Source organism: Condylura cristata, unplaced genomic scaffold (assembly GCF_000260355.1).
Source record: "Condylura cristata isolate star-nosed mole 26May11 unplaced genomic scaffold, ConCri1.0 scaffold00005, whole genome shotgun sequence".
In the NCBI taxonomy this organism is placed as follows: Eukaryota; Metazoa; Chordata; class Mammalia; order Eulipotyphla; family Talpidae; genus Condylura; species Condylura cristata.
Window position 1 is genome coordinate 13,345,857 of NW_004567106.1, and position 16,386 is coordinate 13,362,242.

The 16,386-nt window shown below is 39.5% G+C and overlaps 1 protein-coding gene across 1 annotated transcript in view; it reads left to right on the forward strand.

Annotated features, from left to right (window-relative positions):
* UMAD1 (UBAP1-MVB12-associated (UMA) domain containing 1) overlaps positions 1-16,386 on the forward strand; it is a 197,322-nt gene that overhangs the window by 7,271 nt on the left and 173,665 nt on the right. Inside the window, exon 2 of the mRNA XM_012720904.1 lies at positions 10,522-10,627. Coding sequence (XP_012576358.1) covers positions 10,546-10,627 — 82 coding nt within the window. The 5' untranslated portion in view covers positions 10,522-10,545. The remainder of the gene's footprint in view (positions 1-10,521; positions 10,628-16,386) is intronic.

Below are 16,386 nucleotides of genomic sequence, written 5' to 3' on the forward strand. Positions count from 1 at the left end.
TTTTCCCGAAGGAATTATATGACTTGTTTGACAAGAGACTTTATAATTTGAAAATAACTTGTTCAATCTTAATATGTCACCATTTGTCTACTTAACTGATTTTGCAGACTCTACATGCAAAGAGTTTTACTGAAGAACTCACATGCAAAAAATAAATTGTGTGAAGAAGCCTCTGCATGAAGAAGCCTCTGCATGAATAAATAATGGTTACAAAACATTGTCTTACATGGAGAATACAGGCATCTGGAATGTTTTGGGTGCATTTTTACTTCTATGATACTCCGTGGGAACAGTTTAACACTGTAGTTAGAACTATGCATTTTTTATCCTTTTAGGCTAGGAAGCCGTATCACTTGATTTTTTCCCCTACAAAGTCTGGTTTTAATTTACCAGAGGTAATGATAGAATAGAAAGGTAGTTTGATGGAAAGGTATATTATTCATAATATTAAAAGACAATTTATTCTGATAACTAAATTGCTGTAATTAAAATGCACAATCTCTGACATTAAAATTTTGTTTCCCATGTGGAAATTATTTCTGTCTTTGGAACTTGAACCAGTTTTAACAAAAGAATGTAAAAAGATAATTATCTACAAGAAATGGACCTTCTCACTTGCTCTTGGCGTCTGTTTTATCGTTTAGTGACTTGAGTCTGCTGAATTCTGAGTAATTTTTTTGTCATCAGTTTTACTAATATTTTGTTCTTATCCTTTTTAATTTCAAGCTATTTTTCTTTTTTGTCTCACAGTGCTTTTTTTTTTTTTCTTTCTCATCATCATTCCTTACATTCCCTTGACTCCAGAATTATTTTACTTTCTCAGGTTATCCACTATGTGAATGTCCAATGTTTGTCACTCTATTTCAGTTCTGTTTTTGTTTCTGAAAGTTTTGTTTGGTTCTTTTTGCAAATTTTGTTACTGATAGTTTCATTCTTTTGTCATATGAAAGTTTCAGGTTTCTATTTCTTCGTTGGTGATAGAATATAAAATAAATCTGTGTATAGTAGTCTCTATGGGTTTGATTCTGTAGATTTTTTTTCCTGACTTTTTCATTCTGTGGCTTGTTTTTCTTCATTTATATAGTAATTTTATTTTTTTGAATTTTTTTCATGGGACGTTTTTGTTGAGTTCTTCAGGGTTTAGTTTGAGAGTTTTTGTAGGTAAGATTTGTGTGTTCTTCCTAAGATGTTTGGGCCCTAAGCATTCTTCTTCTTTCCTGTTGGACATGGGTCATTAAAACCCAGGCTTTTAGCCATTAGAAACCAGCTGGCTACAGGCAAATTTAGATCTATTACTTGTGGGTTTGTAGATTCTTGTCCTTTCTGGCTTTTCTATAGAATATTTTCTTGTTGACTTGGCCATATATTAAGAAAAGACATTTATATTTAAGATAGTACCACCAGTGCTCTTTGAGAGAGCCAGTGTGGGAATTCTGCTAGTTGTGAAGTATGACCTGGTCTTGATGTAAGTATAGTAGGGTTTTGGGGAGTGTTACACGTTGTTGTGTAACTGTCATTTCTCCTTGTCATAGAACTTTTTCATTATCCCATAATTAAATTCTGTGCCCATTAAACAATAAATCCTGATTCCTTCCCTTCCCACCCAGCTCACGATAACTACTGTTTTATTTTTTTCCTCTCTGCAGTTTCAGGTATCTCTTATAAGTGGAATCATAATAGTTGCTTGTTACTGTCTTGTTAATTTTGCTTGGCATGTTTTCAAGGTTCTTCCATATTGTAGCATATATTAAAACTGCATATATTATTCAAGGCTGAATAATACTCCCTTGTATGTTTAAACCACATAGGTTTATCCATTCATCCATTGATGGACCTTTGGGTTGTTTTCACCTTCTAACTTAAAAAGAAACGGACTAGAACCATTTGAGGTTGGCTTGATTAGATTAAGTTTGTTGACCTCATAAGGGACTAGAGCCATAAATAGGAGAAGTTTCAGAAACTCAGCTGTCTTCTTCTCCTTTAGATACTGCTTGCTCTTTATCCAAATATTTGTTGTATCATTGTTTACATAAACCTACATGGTCACAAGGCTTTGTGACCAGGACTAGGAAAAATTTATTTTGCCAGTCCTAGTTACTTGATTTCACTACTTCCAAACTATGGTGGTATAAAAGGCAACTTGGGGAGAATTGGGTACAAACAAATGTGGGTACTGGGAGTCCACTGTGTTGAAAGACACAGAGGTTTGCAGTAATCCATGCTGGGCATACTAGTGAGCTGAACTCAACTAGTGGCTGTAGGAAGAGAAATGTTTCACAAGATCTCACAAAATTACAGGATTTAGTGGTAGGTGTTGGAGGTGACTGAACAAGGGAGAGGGTAAAAGCAAGGCAGTACTTAAGGTTTTGTCTCTAGCTGCAGTTTGGACCATGATGCTTTTCTCTGGGGTGGAGAATAGAGGAATGCATGTACTGGGAGATGATAGGTTTGGAGATGAAGGCAGTCTAGCACAGCAGAGCAGAGATTTAGAAGCAGGCTAACCTGGGCTAACTTCTGATACTTTTTTCACTTAGATAACTGTGGACAAATTATCCTTTGAGGGTTGCAATTTCTCTAGTAACTTTGTAGATAAACTTCATAGGATTGTTGTAAGCATTAAGTAAGATCATATATGTAGAGCACTGAACACATAATTCATGATTTATAACTGTTTTCATCATGACTGGGTTGTCCTTAAGGATCTGTTGGGCATCTTGGTGGGTGATGAGTCTGATAGTGAAGAGGGAGGACGAGTTACAGGGTGCTACCCCAGAAGGAAGGGAGGCTGGCAGGGCACCTGGCAGTTTCTGTCTTGTTTCTTCAGGCACATTTTGATGAAATATTGGGAAGAGTTTTAGTAGAAGCTCTCTTGTTTAGTCAGGAGTCTGAAGCAGGTCTTCAGTTAGCAAAACTTCTGAACTCCACTGTTGACAGCTTGTTAGCTATTTGTATGCCTGGTACTACTCATACCCAGGACTCAGCCTTATGGTTTTGTCCACTGGTTTTGTGAACTTCAGTAGAGAAGGTCAGGAGGCAGCAAGTTGATTGGTTAGCTCCTTGAATTTAGGGAAAAGTGTCTTGTCTGGTTTTGGTTCTCTAGAACCTAGTGCTGTGTCTGGCCAATATTTGCCCCTCAAAGCATGTTCATAGATGAAGTAAACATTAAAATGAAAAATGAAATAATGAATTTTAGAGGTTTTATGGGACAGGAAATAAAGCTTTTGATTGTGTTGTATTTTGATTTTATGTAGGTTGTATTGAAAGTCAAATGATGCAGGCTTTTAGTAGACAGTTTGGGGAGTGAGTCCAACCGGATGTTGCCTATGTGATTCCTGTGCGTATTAAATGTATTTAAGGGAGCAAATAGAGCCATCAACACTGTGTTCTATATTCACTCCAATTTCCTGTACAATACAGAGCTGTAAAAAGGTGTTACCTCACGGCTAACTTCATTCTCTCTTAGGGCATTCTTTAAATGTGTTTGTTTATCTACGATATTTGTTTTCTCTGGAGAGATGCTATCGTAATTTTTTTTTTTTAAATGTGTGTGGTTTTGAGCATTTTCCAACTTAGTGTCATCACACTGACTGCAGACGGTAGAATTGAGTATTGTACTGGTGGCATCAAAATTGCTGAAGCCACAGCCAGATGGCTTGTTTATAGAAGGTATGTTGAAATGTGTCTATAGCTTTTCTAAAACACAGTATGTCATTATATAATTTAGAAGATTCAGGAAAACGCGAAAGTTTCTAGATTACTTTGGCCAATGGATGACACCCAAATATTATAAATTACAAGTACAAGTTGGTTATAAGCCCTCAGAAGCAACATTATCTTTTTTTTTTCTCTTTTCCTTTGAATATTTATGCATACAAACACCCGGGTGTAGGTCAGAGGTGTGGAGGGGTGAGAGGATTCACCAGAGACAGAGTGGGTAGCAGAACAGGCAGATGTACTGAGCAACACTGCTGGGGGGAGCAGGGGTGAGACAGGAGAGTCTGGTGCACCTTGGGGGTCACTCCCTGGCTGGGAATCAGACTCAGATAGTATCAGTGACAACACTGAAACTTAACTCCTAGGCTACCCATGGAGACCCCACCTCATTCTTTTGCAACATTATCTTCTAAATATCTTTATCTTCCAAACACACAAACACATACATATATTTAACATTTGTTTACTCTTTCATTTCATTCATTTACTCTTTTTTTTTTTTTAATTTTGCATAGAAGAACTGAGATGCAAACTTTTTTTTTTTTTTCTTTAGGAAAAAAAAGTACTATAGCTTTCATGTGTTCAGTATTAAAAAAAAAAAAAGACTGTTTCTGGGGCCTCCCAGGTGGCTTAGGAGTTCAGTCTCAGCACTACCACTATTATAAGTCTGAGTTCTGTTCCCCTGGCCAAAGAAGTGACCCATACATGGCCCAGCAGCAGTCTTCTCCTTTCTGGCCTGCTGATCCCCTTAGCTGTGTATTTAAGTAGCTCTGTCTTTTCTGCTCCCCATTCTGTGTCTGGTGAATTTTCTCACTCCTCCTTTACCTCTGGTCTGCACCCCAGTTCTTCACACATGCACGAAAAACTTTTTTTTTTTTTTATAAGCCTCTTAAATTAAGATGTTTCTAAGTGTAGTACATTGCATACTAGATGATTGTGTCCATCCACAGAGGAGTAGATTACAACAAAGAATTATCAGGCTCAAAATGCTAAAAGTGAAGAGACGGAGTAACCCTGATCTAATGTAATGTAAGATAATTCCCCACCATAAGAGAACCAGACTTTATTATGCTGTTCTGTTTTCTATTGTATAAATAAGGGACAGAGGAGAAAAGCAGTCAGTTCTTACCATAATCAGGTTACCACTCTTGATTCTGAATATGATGAGGTAGCTTATTAAAAGGAAAATAAAAATTCCAGAATTCAACAGCAGACAAAAAATAAAACTCTGATGATTGTAATGGACACCTTGAGGGTCGTATTTATTTATGAATTAATGGAGGAGAATAAAATTAAGATTTTACAGCTGTTTCTAAAGAGAAATCCATATCCCCACGGAGTTCATAACTTCATATAGAAGTTATGAAACTTCTGTAACTTCATAAGGAATGTTGAATTTATGCATGGATATAAAACTGGTCACTATCCCCAGGGCAAATATTTACACATTCTACCAGACACATTACTATGGACAAAATTACTTGCGTGATTATCAATATTTTATAAGTTATTGCCTATTACTACAGAGTTAAAAGCAAACTGACAGACAAAGGTGCAGACAGTAAACCAGATAGATGAGATAGCTGGGGTAGCCCCTGCGTTCTAAATTCCAAGTCACATATTTTTCCTTATACTGATTAAATTTTGGTTATTAAAAAGCTTTTTTTATCTTTGGCCTAAAGCTCTGCCACCTGAAGGCCAGATCTACTTTGTAGAGTTGTGTTCAGTCTACGCAGTGTTTGCAGCTGTCAACTTGTCGTTCTTGTCAAGGGCAGGGGAAACTTTCCCATCACTCTGGTTCTTCTTGGGCTGATCCAGCAAACAAATGAACCTCAGACACATTGGTAAGAGAAAAAAGACCAAATAATAATTATAAATGAATGGGAAATTTACATGGTTATAAATTCAAGAGTAAATGAGACAAAGTAGCAGATTATTTCTGGAGCTAAGAATGGTACAGGAGCTTGGGGTTCTAGAGGATGAAGAAAGGGTCTCACATAAGAAGGGGATGGTTTCTTGTGACATAACCCGGCCTCTGGATGAACTTTACCTTAAGCTGAGAAAACTAGCTTGGCCTTGTTCCTTTTGTCATGGGTAAGATTACCTAAAGGGCAGGCCTTGGTAAATAGTCAAAAGAAATGTATTCCTTGCCTTCATTTCCTCCCTTTCACAGTAATAGGATCTGCCCTGCCTCGTACCAGGCTGGCCCTTTGTATAAGCAGTCTGTGTATACCATTAAAAGTGAAGACACTGTCCTTTTATTTTTCAGTTTGGTGTCAATGCAAAGAGAAAAGCAGCATTTTCTTTTTTATACAAAGACTATCTGTTAACACGAAGTGGTTTAGGAGATGTGAGTCAGCTTTCTGAATAATTGTGAATTACAATATTTATTTGACATCCAGAATACCATGCTAATAATGTTTTTTTCCAGTAGTTTGATTGAGGTATTGTGTTTGGGAGCTGGAAGCAGAAGCCACCACCGTCAAGGCCATGTACATCAGCAGCTGTGTGCTTGAAGCTGACCATGTACCGGAGTGCAGCAGGGCTAGGGCAGGCCTTGCCCACCCTGGAGTTGGGGCTGTCAGTGAGTGTTGCCATATATGGTGATCTCAGGTTGTAGCTTGTTCCCTTAAATATAATTGAGTGCTGCACTAGCACTCAATTATTAGGCTAAGATCTGGCCCACACACTTCAGGAATATTTATGAAATGTTAATATAAGCTAAGTAAAAGTCTTTGAACATAGATGTAATGAGTAGATGAGCTAAGCAGACTGAGAAAAGTAGGGATTGGCAGGCCCTTCCTGGTGGCGCAGTGGGTTAAAGCACAACACTATGAAGCTGTCTGTAGCCACTGCAACGAAAGTTCGATTTCCAGCCCAGGAGGTGACCCACAAAGTGCGCAGACCTCTCCTGTCTCACTTGCTGCTCTTCTGAGCAGTGTACTCCTGAGCAGTGTACTCACTCAGTCTGCCTGTTCTGCTCTCCACTCTGTCTCTGGTGAATTCTCTCGCCTCCCCCCTCTCCCCATACACCTCTGGCTTGTATCCCAGTTCTTGTATGCATAAATAAATAAATCTTCCAAAAAAAAAAAATAGTAGGGATTGGCCAAGACAGACATGACAGCTAATGGGAAACAAAGTTCTACACAGACATTGTAAGTGTGAAGAACTCTTGCCTCAGGTGCTTGATTGATGAAAAGCCGTCAGTTTTGCTACCCAAAGGATTTGGGTTAACATTCTAGCTCTGCTGTTTATGAGTCACATAAACTTGAAACAGACTACCTTCCTTCGGTTCTTTTACTTACACACTGTGAAGCATTATGGGCGCCGGTGGCGGTTGGCACATGGGAGGTAGAACAGCAGGTCGAGTCTAGAGGAGGAGTCAGTGAGTGCAGTGGGCTTGTGGTACGCCCTTTCTTCTTCCCAGTTTCTAGTATTGTGGCCATGGGCAGGCCAACCTGGCTTAGTGTGGTATTTGCCAGCCCTGTCAGGATGAATTTTGAAACACTACCTTATATGTTTTTCACTGATAGGAAAAGGTTATCAAGGCATAGAGATAATGTGATTACTCACTTTTGTTGTATTGAGACATTGTTATTGCCTGCATGGAGTACTTATATAAAGAGAGATGTTTACACTGACTCTGACTACCTCGTGGAAGGAAGCATTATTAACAGCACATTGGCTAAGGTAATCCTGAAACAAATATTGTACAATTGAGACCACATGCCCCTGGGAATATATCTTGCAGTGGACTGTTGCTAAGGAAGGAATTAATGGGCAAGTGGATAGACTGGTAGGTGCTAGGGTGACTGGTACTTTTGTAACAATTTCATTTCCGTTTCCCATTGATTCATCTCTACTCATATGTTGTCTTTGATGACGACATCTTTGATTATGTGTAACTGTCTTTTATTTCTGACTGATTCTTGCAGGCCTGGAAGTTTCTTGATTCTTGGAGCCTAAGTTATTTGTCTTTCTCCAATTTTGGGGGGAGTTTTATAATGTTCTAAAGTTCTGTAATGTACATTGCCACTAAATCATGCTATAAGAAAACTGGCAGTCAGCATATAGTCTAAATTCGATGTTTTAAGTCTTGAAAAACTTAAGTGCATCTCTCATTATAATTAGGTACAAAATACTTGCATTAAAGAAAGTTTCTTGCATGGTACCTGAGTCTGGACAAGCGTTTATAACATAGCTAAATGCTGGGGGCTTGAGAATGACTTTTCAGAACCTCTTGTATGCTTTTAGTGTTTTGTGGCCTAACTTGAAAAGGTACCGGACATTTGAATCCTTCTATTGAAAGGCTTTTCTTTTTATGTTAGAACAGGAACCATTTTTAAAAGTGTCTACAAAATGCCTTGTTGTAACACTAATGGCAGGTGACATCACAGTCGAAGCAAGTCACACACTATACCTACCTCCAAGGAGGATTGAAAACAGCAGTAATGTTAAGTTTCTTTAAGCCAAGAGCCAGCAAAAGGACCTAGTAATTCTGTGGTCCTCATATACTTGTCCTCATATTCTGTCTGTCCACCATAAGCAAAATAACTTAGCCTCATAAGGGCAGTCACCAAATGACCATTCAGCCTCATGCTCCAAGCTAGTATCAGTATCTCTGGGTGATGTGCTCGAATCTCTTCATCGGGTCTAGAAGTACATCTCCTGCTCCACAGACTTTGTGATTTCAAAAGACCAGTAATGTCTTTTCCAACCCCTGCCTTCCTTTCACCGGGGAAAAGTGGGAAGGATAACTGCTCAGACCACTTCCTTTTCAGAAAGGCGAGGAATAGGAGCTATACAGCAGTAAAAAAGGGGTGGCTATTGTGAAATCCCACCAAACAGGCTCCAGCTTCGGTTGGAGAATGTTCCTTAATTATGCCCAGATTCTGCTCTCTGGGAGAGACCCACCAAACCATTGTTCTTCACGCACATTTGGTTCCATGCTTTTGGAGTTTCTTCCCTTTCTGGCAACTTCTTTGGCTAACCTCGAAGTGGGCACTGGAGACATATGCTGTTCTTGGGACCTAAGCAGTTTTCTCTGTAACTTTCCATGTGTAGAGCTGTTGTAGAAATAATCACCAGGTTGGTGATTATTTTGGCAGTATAATTCTCAAAAATCTTATTGGTGTCTTTATTTGATTCTAGTCAGTTTCATGTGTCAATAACCAGCTCTTCAATTTTGCTAGATAAAAATTCTTGGATTTTCTCCATCTCTCCTTTGTTTCAACCCTGTATGTGCCCACTCCCTCCTTATCTGTTTGAGAATACCTTGCCTTTATCAGACTTCAGTTGGAGACCTACACTCTTTGTCTCTTTTTTCCTGAATCATTTTACACTCAGTGAAAGAATTTACTGAGTGCCAGTTTAATCCAGTCTGCAGTTTTAATATCAGGTGTGACAGTTATCCCCTTGATTTGATCCTCACCCTAGCTTGAGTTTCAATTACCTGTGGTCTTTCAAAAGCCATCTCTGATTTATTTTTAACTGTTTGGAGATGAGAAGTAGCTACTTCTTCCAGTCTTGAATTTGAACTCTATTTTCTTACATTCCTGCTCACAAGCCAACCAGTTCTTTTCTGATATTTCTTGCTTGGGTTTTTTTTCTTTATCTTACTCAGTTATTATTTTGTTCATCTCATTCCTTGGCTTTCAGTTTTTCCTTTTGCTTTAACATATAATCTTGCTTTTCATCTGTTTTGTAGAGGTCATGTGTCCTTGTGCTCCGTGAACTGTGCCAGACTATTTTTAAACTTTTCTTTTGGATCTTTCACTATGTCCAGTAAATTCTGAGTACTTCAGAGCCTGTTCCTTTCTTGAGATCTCTTTTTTTTTTTTTTTAATTTTTTTCTCCTCTACCTTATATTTGTTTAAAAAAATTGGCCAGTTATGTTTTCTATCTACACATAGGTTCTTTTCACCATCTGCTCACACTGGGGTTCATCCCCCTTCTCAGATCTCCAGCCCAAGGCAGGTCCATTAACACATCTCAGTACAAATCTCCATTCTAGAAAGTTTTTGCTTAGATTAAATCTTGACTTTTCCTCTTTGTTGGATTTTTCTGGGTTGGTAGACTATATAAAAATAAAAACATGGAGCCTCTACTGCCACCAAGATCTTTCTTGCTTTGGCTGACATTTGCATTGCTTTGCATATCATGTAGGACTGTCCTCAGAATGTCATGGATTGTCCCAAGGGCCCTTCAGCTTCCTTCCCAGTTGTTTTTAAGGAGTTGTTACCCTGACAGAATATAGAAAGGTGGGAGAAAGAGGTGGAGGAAGGGTGTGTGTGTGTATGTATCAGTGTACAACATTCTGTAACCCAAAGAGCTGCGTTGATGCTGTAATTACAGTTGGCTGTAATTTACGTAAAGGGAATAGCCCTCGAGTGTCTAAATCAGGTAATCAGTACTAGAAGGTGGTCTTCTTCTTCTTTTTTTTTTCTTTACGTAACCTCATTTATAGGTTAGGCTAGTTATGGAATGACAAGAAACATGGACAGGCCTTTTTTTTTCTTCCTCTTCCTTTCCCTGAAGCAGTGTCTGATACAAATAAGTGAGATCCTTCCAGATTGCACTGACTCTGATTTTACATGTAGTGACTTCTTGTATGATTCCAGGCACACATTGCAAACTTGAAGCCCACGGGCCTTTGTTCTTAGCTTCGTCTCCTGACACCTAGACAAGGCTTTTGTTCTGAAGTCAGTAATAGAATTCCTAAAAGTAATTTTTAAGATGTCTTTACTTTGGCTTTTTAGGTCTTACAGTTTGATTGGAATTTGACATTTTACTCTGTTTCTATTCCAGATCGCAGTAGCAGCAGCAGCAGCAATGTTTCACTTCTTCAGAAAGCCTCCGGAATCGAAAAAGCCAGCCATACCAGAGAGAGAAGCAGATGGATTTGTCCTATTAGGTGAGTCTTTTCAAGAAACAAAATCACACTTAGATGACACATTTTAAGTTTGCTTGCTAATTACATGATTGATTTTGAAAATATCTTACTATTTTCAGAATTAATCTATGTATGTGAAACCTATACACATAAAATCCTCAGTCATTTTGAATATTGTCATCAAGTGGGACTTTATAATTTGGTTTTGTTGTGTCCTTCACATTAAATTTGTAAGTCATTCTTTTTTTTTTTTTTTTCCTACCTGATAAGCTAATATTTTCAATTGGGGAAAACTAAAAAATCTTGAATCCTTGATCAATTCAAGTTCTGTTTACAACTAGCACTAACTTTGCTTCGTAAATTAGCATCCGAAACTATAGTAAGCTTTGTTAAATATTTGTGGAATGGAGTATACTTTTAAATGTAAATGTTTAAAGGTCTCCTAAGTGTTTAAGACTTTTTTTTTATTATAAAAGTAGACATGCTAGTTATTAAGAGTTCAGTAGTTAAAAGAAATAATTCTTTCAACTAAAGCTGACTCTGTTCCCAAAGGGATTTCTGAAAACTTAACATTCCCTCCATGTCATAATACCTCTTCATAAGGAAGAAATTTGCATTTTTTTTTTTTAGTATAGATCTTCCCAGAGGGTGGTGAGGAGGAATCAAAACCCAGTATCATCTTGCGGGATAGCATTTTCTTCCACTCTGGACCTCCTCCTGCCAATTTGAGGCTCCTTCTCTGAGATGATTTGCAATAACTCATGGGCCTTCTGAGGTGCCTCCTTCCAGATTTCCCTTCACAACTGTTTGCTGCCCTATCTGAACCCTGTCAGACTTAGGTCCTCTCACCTGAGCAAATGTTCCATGTGCCTTGAGAAGCAAAGGATGGCTCTGTTAGGATTGAAAGGGTGCTTGAATTTTTATCTGAGGCCCTCTCAGAGTCAGGGCTCACATTATGTGCCTGACCCCACACACTCAGAAGTATAGGTGGGTGGGTCTTTAACTCTTCACACTTTGTCTCTTTAGGGTCTAAGAGGACACAGAAATTTTACCTCTTAGATCCTCTTCCATTCTTGGTCTTTATCTTTGGGAGACTTGAATAGCGTTTCTTCACAGCTATAAATAGCCTTAGAATATGCCATCTTTTCCACAGCCACGTTCTGGCAGACCTTTGTATTTTTCTTAATCAACTTCATGTGGCCTGGTAAAGGGACAGTAGCTAGGATGGTTAGAATTGTTTTCTCTTTGGCAAGATCTTTATATCTTAGGCATAATAGTGGGTCATAGTTTCCAACTATGGCCAGTGGTTTTCTAGAGAGCCTTTTGACTAGAGTAAGGTGGGGTGCTAGTCATGTGGCCCTTTTACTATATCGGGAATGTGTGTGTGGGCTTCTGTCACATCATAATTTATAATATATATTTGGGCCATTCCAATGATAAAAATATATTATTTCCCACATATATTTGGGTTTCATAGTTCCTGGTTCATAGCTTCTCAAATCCTTGGAATTTCCTAAGTGTTGAAGGTGATAAAGGCAGCTCCTGTTTTTTTTAATGATTGACTTTTTGGGAAGTTCCTGGAGACCAAATTTGTGATATAGGGTGGGAACTTCAGCCCCAACTCAACCCTGCAGGGAGAGGAGAGGGACTGGAGGTTGAGCTCAATTGCCAACGGCGGGTAATTAGTCACTGTTGCCTGTGTAATGAAGCCTATGTAGAAACCCCCAAAGAAGAGCCAAATAGAGCTTCAGGGTTGTGAACTGATGTATATGTAGGGAGAAAGGTAGGCCTGAAGAGGACATGGAAGCTCCTGGTCCTCTCTCATACCTTATTCTTGTGGCCCTTCACACACACACACACACACACACACACACACACACACACACACACACACACACACACATATTTGAGTCATTCTTCTCTCTGGCTGTTCCTGAGTTTTATTCCTTGCAGTAAACTATTGATCTAGTAAGTAAATGGGTTTCCAGAGTTCTATGAGCAGTTCTAGTAAACTCATGAAATCTGAGGAAGGAGTGGTGGGAACCTCTGACTTATAGCCAGTATGTCAGAAGCACAGGGAACAGCCTGGGTTTGGGACTGGCGTCTAAAGTAGTGTGACCTTGGAAGACTGAGTTCTTAACCTTGGAATCTGATGTAGTTTCTGGGTAGATAATGTCAGAATGGAGGTAACTTCTCGTACTGAGAAGTGCTTGTTGTGGGACGCCTACATGCACTCATGTGGAAACTGGTCTCAGGACACCCCAGTTCAGTTTCCAATTTCCAATTCTAAATGGAATGTGGGGAACCCCTATTTTTTGGTTCCTCAAAAGCTGCCAGTGTTACTTTCCTTCTCATCTTCTAAATTAGCATCATTAACTGACAAACGTCAGGGATGCCTCTGGTCTCCTGTGAAGTTCTGCATTTGTAGAAGTTTCACAATAACTTTTTCTCTCAGAAAATGTGTTTGGTATTTTACATGGCTGCAGTCTGAACACAAATGAAGGGGACTCTGCTCTTTTCTGTCTTTTCCATAATTAGAAATCAGCATGACTCTTTTTGGTATCAAACAGCCATTTAGAAGATGTGAGGTTAGTCCACTGGCAATTTTGAGGACTCATACAGTTTCTAATGTTACACCTTAAAAACAGCACTTTTCATATCTTCATCACTTCCCTAGCTAGCTAGGCTAGCCCTGTGGCCTGCCACTTTGCAGCACTGTAGACACAAGTTTTAACTGCAATTGAAATAGCCTGTGGTGCTGCTCTTTCTAAAATCCCCTCTGATATTTGGTAACTTGTGGCATGTAGTTATTCCACTGCCTGTCTTACAGTTATCTCAATAGGGGCCCAGTCTCCAGAATGTTCTTCCTCAGCAGGTGAAGCTTACTGCTGTGAGTCTTTCTTCTTTAGACTCTGGTTTAAGAAGTAGTCTTTAATCGAACCTCAGAAGCCACAGAAACTTCCACATTTGCTATTTCATTAGGGAATTTCCAGGACTTAATTACTCTAATATGCTCTCATCTACCAGCTGCTTCATCAGTATTTCTAAACTCTAGCGGCATATTTCCCAGAGACTGATGCGCTGTAAGTTGAGGGTGTTTTCCTAGTACTATCTTGGACTGAGCTGGATTTGTGCCCCCCGTACCTTATGTCTAGCAGTTGAGCTGTCAGGGTGAGGAACCCATTCCAGGGTAGTGATTTCACTTAAGTGCAGCTGGTGCCCCATCCTCATTAAGAAGGTTCAAGCAAACACTTCCCCCAATATCAGCACAAGCCTCCTCATCCGTCAGCCCCATAATCTGCTGATGCTCGACTCAGTTCAGCCCTGTTTCCTGCAGGTGCAAAAACCTCTACCTTTTCACCCATTTTTCACAAAAAAATCCCTGCACGGCTACTGTTCTGTGGGCTTTGCCACTCTGCTGAACATTACTCGAGGTTTTGATATCAGTTTATATCATGTCCTGCTCTCACCTTCCTCCATCATCTTTCTCTTGTCATGAGTTACACCATCTCTCTTCTCATGCACTCCCGACAGGCACTGGAGCATATCCTTTGGTATGGATCCTGGCTCCACAGCTTACTAGAGTTTCCCTTTTGGGAAGACAGAAATTTCCCTTTTCCCTCTTAGAGTGTCTGCTTGGATCTGAAAATTAAATGCGTATAAGACAGAAAAACGAAAAATTATACTGATGTTTACGTTTCCAGCAGGAGCCCCTGTAGAAAAATGAAGACATAAAAGAACTGACAAAATCCAAGGGCTTGTATGGCCCTCCCTGATGGTGCAATGGGTTAGGATGCAGCACTGCAAGCTGGCCACAGCCGCTTCAGTGCGAGTTCGATCCCCAGCCCTGGAGTTGATCCATATGGTGGGGACCTCTCCTGACCCACTGCTGCCCCTTTGATTTGCCTGTTCTGCTTCCCAGCCTGTCTCTGGTGAATCCTCTCACCACCCCTGAACCTCTGGCCTGTACTCCAATTCTGTATGTATAAATAAATAAACTTTAAAAAAAAAATCAGAGTTCTATGCTGGAAAGATTAAATGTTTTAAAAAAATAACCCATGGCCCTCCCTGGTGGCGCAGTGGGTTAAAGCACAGCACTGAAAAGCTAAAGCCACTTCCGCATGAGTTCGATTCCCGCCTGCTCCGGAGGTGACCACATGGTGCAGCAGACCTCTCCTGACCTGCCCGCTGCTTCCCTCAGCAGTGTACTTCGTCGATCTGCCTGTTCTGCTCCCCACTCTGTCTCTGGTGAAGCCTCTTGCCGCCCCTGAGCCTCTGGCCTGTACCCCAGTTCTGTATGAACAAATAAATAAATCTTTTAAAAAATATAATCCAAAGGCTAAGGGCTTATATTGATGGGAAAGTAACTAAAACATATGGGGAGCTTAAAGGAAGATGGGAGTTGTTTTCACAGGGTCTGCTTGTGCCAAATTCCCTTGGCTTCAGAGCTTTATCTCTTGTGATCAGTATGTGTCTTCTCCTGCTATGGGGTGGGGGGACATCTTCCCAAGAGGGTTTTATCTCCTCAGAAAGAAAAGGGACCATCAGAATGCTCTTCTTTATTCCTGCTGTTTTTCAAGTGTCATTAGCTCAATTCTTATGCCAATTGTGGGGAGAGGGAGAGATTTATCTGTCACCCTTCAATATTTGGGGCAAGTTATAGTACCTCCTGGGTGTCCTTTAGCTTATCCAGTAAATGAGTCTGCTAACTACTTACCCCCTGGGTTTAAAGAAAGAATTGAATGAGTTAATGTGTGAAGTGCTTAGAACACCCTGTAGTGAGGTGGTAGTATATCTCCACCTACAGGTGAGGACTTAACTTTTTCAAGTTCTTGCCTAGGGATCTGAACTTAGGCCAGGCCATCTGACATCAGAACCTACCCTCTGAACCACTAATTTATCTTTTTTCAAATATCACATCATTATTTAAGAGTTTTGGCCATTAGTGACATTTTAAGTTAATTAAAAATATTGTGTTCTCTAAAAGAGAAAATACTGCCTGTTTTAATAAAGGAGAGTAGGTAGCTGTACTTTTTCTTTTTAAAGCTTTATTTACTTATGTATACAGAACTGGGGTACAGGCCAGACGTCCAGGGGAGGTGGAAGATTCACCAGAGACAGAGTGGAAAGTAGAACAGACAGATCTATGAAGTACATTGCTTAGGGGAGCAGCGGGTGGGTCAGGAGAGGTCTGCCATGCCATGTGAGTCACCTCCCTGGCCCTGGATCGAACTTGTGCTAAAGCTGCTTTGGCTAGCTTCATAGTGTTGTGCTTTTAACCCATTGCACCACCAGGGAGGTCCCTAGGTAGTTGTACTTACTTATCAAGTTTGATGTTAATTTTGGCTATCCCAAACTTTTTAAATACTGCAGAAAACTTAAATTTCCTTAATGAAATTGAGATTGGAAGATGGTATACAATATTTAGTTAACAAAAAAAAAAATACATTATCAGTTAAGGTCTTAACTAAATTAAATGATAAAAGTCAGGGCAGATTAGGAGAGATATAATTAATTATCTTTAAAAATAGGATGGTAACCTTGTAAAATGGATTTGTTCGCTAAGTTGTTTTTTTTTTTTCATCAGAAGGATTTATTCCAGCATATATAATATCTACTTTAGTCTTAAAGAAAGTTATGTAAAATATTTTGTGAAGTGGCATATAGGTCAGATGGTAGATATGAAACGCTTTTATTAACATTATGGCATACTTGTGCACATGTGCTTTGGTTATCATAAATACACAGAGCTTTTTGACCCTCATGTACAATGGACACAT